Source organism: Biomphalaria glabrata, chromosome 1 (assembly GCF_947242115.1).
Source record: "Biomphalaria glabrata chromosome 1, xgBioGlab47.1, whole genome shotgun sequence".
NCBI classification, from domain to species: domain Eukaryota; kingdom Metazoa; phylum Mollusca; class Gastropoda; family Planorbidae; genus Biomphalaria; species Biomphalaria glabrata.
Window position 1 is genome coordinate 40,428,561 of NC_074711.1, and position 5,256 is coordinate 40,433,816.

Sequence of the window (5,256 nt, forward strand, 5' to 3'; positions counted from 1 at the left end):
TTTAGTCAAATCGGCGACAAGCGACCACGTGACAATAATCACAATAAATTAGAGAAGTAGGTCATTCTGTGAAAATGTTTAAACAACTGTAGACTAATAAAATCTTTTTTTTTTTTGTATAGGTACTTGAATAGCTAAGCGGACAAAACAGGTCGACCTTCCATCTAGCTAAGCGGACAAAACAGGTCGGCCTTCCATCACTGAGACTTGAGTTTGAAATCCAACTAGCAGTACGGAAACTTTCTTCCAGATGATTGGCTACATGGCTGATTCAAAACTAATGGCTGCAATATCACTGAATGGAAACGAGGTTTTAAAAATGTACACTAGTTTTATAGTCTTAGTTCGTTTTCTTGTTGTTCCAGTTACAGGAATGTCTTTATAAGCCCCAAGAACTTAGGCCATGATTTTTCCACCGGTCTTTGCGTTATTTATTATTTATTTATTCCAAGTTCAGGGGTCATGAGACGTAATCGAATGGTTTGATCCTGTCGTGATACCGGATCACTTGGTGACGTCGTATAGTCTTGTTTCAACTTCCACATCGTGATACCGGACCACTTGGTGACGTCGTATAGTCTTTTTTCAACTTCCACATCGTCATACCGGATCACTTGGTGACGTCCTATAGTCTTGTTTCAACTTCCACATCGTGATACCGGACCACTTGGTGACGTCGTATAGTCTTTTTTCAACTTCCACATCGTCATACCGGATCACTTGGTGACGTCCTATAGTCTTGTTTCAACTTCCAAATCGTGATACCGGACCACTTGGTGACGTCGTATAGTCTTGTTTCAACTTCCACATCGTGATACCACTTGGTGACGTCCTATAGTCTTGTTTCAACTTCCACATCGTGATACCGGATCACTTGGTGACGTCGTATAGTCTTGTTTCAACTTCCACATCGTCATACCGGATCACTTGGTGAAGTCATATAGTCTTGTTTCAACTTCCACATCGTCATACCGGATCACTTGGTGACGTCCTATAGTCTTGTTTCAACTTCCACATCCTGATACCGGATCACTTGGTGACGTCGTATAGTCTTGTTTCAACTTCCACATCGTGATACCACTTGGTGACGTCATATAGTCTTGTTTCAACTTCCACATCGTCATACCGGATCACTTGGTGACGTCGTATAGTCTTGTTTCAACTTCCACATCGTGATACCGGATCACTTGGTGACGTCATATAGTCTTGTTTCAACTTCCACATCGTGATACCGGATCACTTGGTGACGTCATATAGTTTTGTTTCAACTTCCACATCGTCATACCGGATCACTTGGTGACGTCATATAGTCTTGTTTCAACTTCCACATCGTGATACCAGATCACTTGGTGACGTCATATAGTCTTGTTTCAACTTCCACATCGTGATACCACTTGGTGACGTCGTATAGTCTTGTTTCAACTTCCACATCTTGATACCACTTGGTGACGTCGTATAGTCTTGTTTCAACTTCCACATCGTGATACCGGATCACTTGGTGACGTCATATAGTCTTGTTTCAACTTCCACATCGTTATACCGGATCACTTGGTGACGTCATATAGTCTTGTTTCAACTTCCACATCGTGATACCGGATCACTTGTTGACGTCGTATAGTCTTGTTTCAACTTCCACATCGTGATACCGGATCACTTGGTGACGTCGTATAGTCTTGTTTCAACTTCCACATCCTGATACCGGATCACTTGGTGACGTCATATAGTCTTGTTTCAACTTCCACATCGTGATACCGGATCACTTGGTGACGTCATATAGTCTTGTTTCAACTTCCACATCGTCATACAGGACCACTTGGTGACGTCGTATAGTCTTGTTTCAACTTCCACATCGTGATACCGGACCACTTGGTGACGTCGTATAGTCTTGTTTCAACTTCCACATCGTGATACCACTTGGTGACGTCCTATAGTCTTGTTTCAACTTCTACATCGTGATACCGGATCACTTGGTGACGTCATATAGTCTTGTTTCTACTTCCACATCGTCATACCGGATCACTTGGTGACGTCCTATAGTCTTGTTTCAACTTCCACATCGTCATACCGGATCACTTGGTGACGTCATATAGTCTTGTTTCAACTTCCACATCGTCATACCGGATCACTTGGTGACGTCATATAGTCTTGTTTCAACTTCCACATCGTGATACCGGATCACTTGGTGACGTCGTATAGTCTTGTTTCAACTTCCACATCGTGATACCGGATCACTTGGTGACGTCCTATAGTCTTGTTTCAACTTCCACATCGTGATACCGGATCACTTGGTGACGTCGTATAGTCTTGTTTCAACTTCCACATCGTGATACCACTTGGTGACGTCCTATAGTCTTGTTTCAACTTCCACATCGTGATACCGGATCACTTGGTGACGTCATATAGTCTTGTTTCAACTTCCACATCGTGATACCACTTGGTGACGTCATATAGTCTTGTTTCAACTTCCACATCGTCATACCGGATCACTTGGTGACGTCATATAGTCTTGTTTCAACTTCCACATCGTGATACCGGATCACTTGGTGACGTCATATAGTCTTGTTTCAACTTCCACATCGTCATACCGGATCACTTGGTGACGTCATATAGTCTTGTTTCAACTTCCACATCGTGATACCGGATCACTTGGTGACGTCATATAGTCTTGTTTCAACTTCCACATCGTGATACCGGATCACTTGGTGACGTCGTATAGTCTTGTTTCAACTTCCACATCGTGATACCGGATCACTTGGTGACGTCATATAGTCTTGTTTCAACTTCCACATCGTGATACCACTTGGTGACGTCGTATAGTCTTGTTTCAACTTCCACATCGTGATACCGGATCACTTGGTGACGTCATATAGTCTTGTTTCAACTTCCACATCGTGATACCGGATCACTTGGTGACGTCATATAGTTTTGTTTCAACTTCCACATCGTCATACCGGATCACTTGGTGACGTCATATAGTCTTGTTTCAACTTCCACATCGTGATACCGGATCACTTGGTGACGTCGTATAGTCTTGTTTCAACTTCCACATCGTGATACCGGATCACTTGGTGACGTCATATAGTCTTGTTTCAACTTCCACATCGTGATACCACTTGGTGACGTCGTATAGTCTTGTTTCAACTTCCACATCGTGATACCGGATCACTTGGTGACGTCATATAGTCTTGTTTCAACTTCCACATCGTGATACCGGATCACTTGGTGACGTCATATAGTCTTGTTTCAACTTCCACATCGTCATACCGGATCACTTGGTGACGTCATATAGTCTTGTTTCAACTTCCACATCGTGATACCGGATCACTTGGTGACGTCGTATAGTCTTGTTTCAACTTCCACATCGTGATACCGGATCACTTGGTGACGTCATATAGTCTTGTTTCAACTTCCACATCGTGATACCACTTGGTGACGTCGTATAGTCTTGTTTCAACTTCCACATCGTCATACCGGATCACTTGGTGACGTCGTATAGTCTTGTTTCAACTTCCACATCGTGATACCGGATCACTTGGTGACGTCCTATAGTCTTGTTTCAACTTCCACATCGTGATACCGGATCACTTGGTGACGTCCTATAGTCTTGTTTCAACTTCCACATCGTCATACCGGATCACTTGGTGACGTCATATAGTCTTGTTTCAACTTCCACATCGTCATACCGGATCACTTGGTGACGTCGTATAGTCTTTTTTCAACTTCCACATCGTGATACCACTTGGTGACGTCCTATAGTCTTGTTTCAACTTCCACATCGTGATACCGGATCACTTGGTGACGTCGTATAGTCTTGTTTCAACTTCCACATCGTGATACCGGATCACTTGGTGACGTCATATAGTCTTGTTTCAACTTCCACATTGTGATACCGGATTATTTGGTGACGTCCTATAGTCTTGTTTCAACTTCCACATCGTGATACCGGATCACTTGGTGACGTCCTATAGTCTTGTTTCAACTTCCACATCGTGATACCACTTGGTGACGTCGTATAGTCTTGTTTCAACTTCCACATCGTGATACCACTTGGTGACGTCCTATAGTCTTGTTTCAACTTCCACATCGTGATACCACTTGGTGACGTCCTATAGTCTTGTTTCAACTTCCACATCGTCATACCGGATCACTTGGTGACGTCATATAGTCTTGTTTTAACTTCCACATCGTGATACCGGATCACTTGGTGACGTCGTATAGTCTTGTTTCAACTTCCACATCGTGATACTGGATCACTTGGTGACGTCATATAGTCTTGTTTCAACTTCCACATCGTGATACCACTTGGTGACGTCGTATAGTCTTGTTTCAACTTCCACATCGTGATACCAGATCACTTGGTGACGTCATATAGTCTTGTTTCAACTTCCACACATCGTGATACCGGATCACTTGGTGACGTCCTATAGTCTTGTTTCAACTTCCACATCGTGATACCACTTGGTGACGTCATATAGTCTTGTTTCAACTTCCACATCGTGATACCACTTGGTGACGTCGTATAGTCTTGTTTCAACTTCCACATCGTGATACCGGATCACTTGGTGACGTCATATAGTCTTGTTTCAACTTCCACATCGTCATACCGGATCACTTGGTGACGTCGTATAGTCTTGTTTCAACTTTCTTATCGTGATACCACTTGGTGACGTCCTATAGTCTTGTTTCAACTTCCACATCGTGATACCGGATCACTTGGTGACGTCGTATATTCTTGTTTCAACTTCCACATCGTGATACCGGATCACTTGGTGACGTCATATAGTCTTGTTTCAACTTCCACATCGTGATACCGGATCACTTGGTGACGTCATATAGTCTTGTTTCAACTTCCACATCGTGATACCACTTGGTGACGTCATATAGTCTTGTTTCAACTTCCACATCGTCATACCGGATCACTTGGTGACGTCATATAGTCTTGTTTCAACTTCCACATCGTGATACCGGATCACTTGGTGACGTCATATAGTCTTGTTTCAACTTCCACATCGTCATACCGGATCACTTGGTGACGTCATATAGTCTTGTTTCAACTTCCACATCGTGATACCGGATCACTTGGTGACGTCATATAGTCTTGTTTCAACTTCCACATCGTGATACCGGATCACTTGGTGACGTCGTATAGTCTTGTTTCAACTTCCACATCGTGATACCGGATCACTTGGTGACGTCATATAGTCTTGTTTCAACTTCCACATCGTGATACCACTTGGCTACGTCGTATAGTCTTGT

The 5,256-nt window shown here is 43.2% G+C and overlaps 1 protein-coding gene across 1 annotated transcript; it reads right to left on the minus strand.

The window, feature by feature from the left end:
* Nucleotides 1-744: 744 nt before the first annotated feature.
* Nucleotides 745-2,890, minus strand: LOC129924518 (uncharacterized). Its single transcript, XM_056019642.1, is given in 13 exon segments — nt 745-873; nt 920-979; nt 1,026-1,133; nt 1,180-1,239; nt 1,286-1,342; nt 1,345-1,482; nt 2,278-2,382; nt 2,385-2,486; nt 2,533-2,589; nt 2,592-2,642; nt 2,645-2,698; nt 2,745-2,849; nt 2,852-2,890. Coding segments are annotated over 13 exon segments (1,065 nt in total).
* Nucleotides 2,891-5,256: the final 2,366 nt, after the last annotated feature.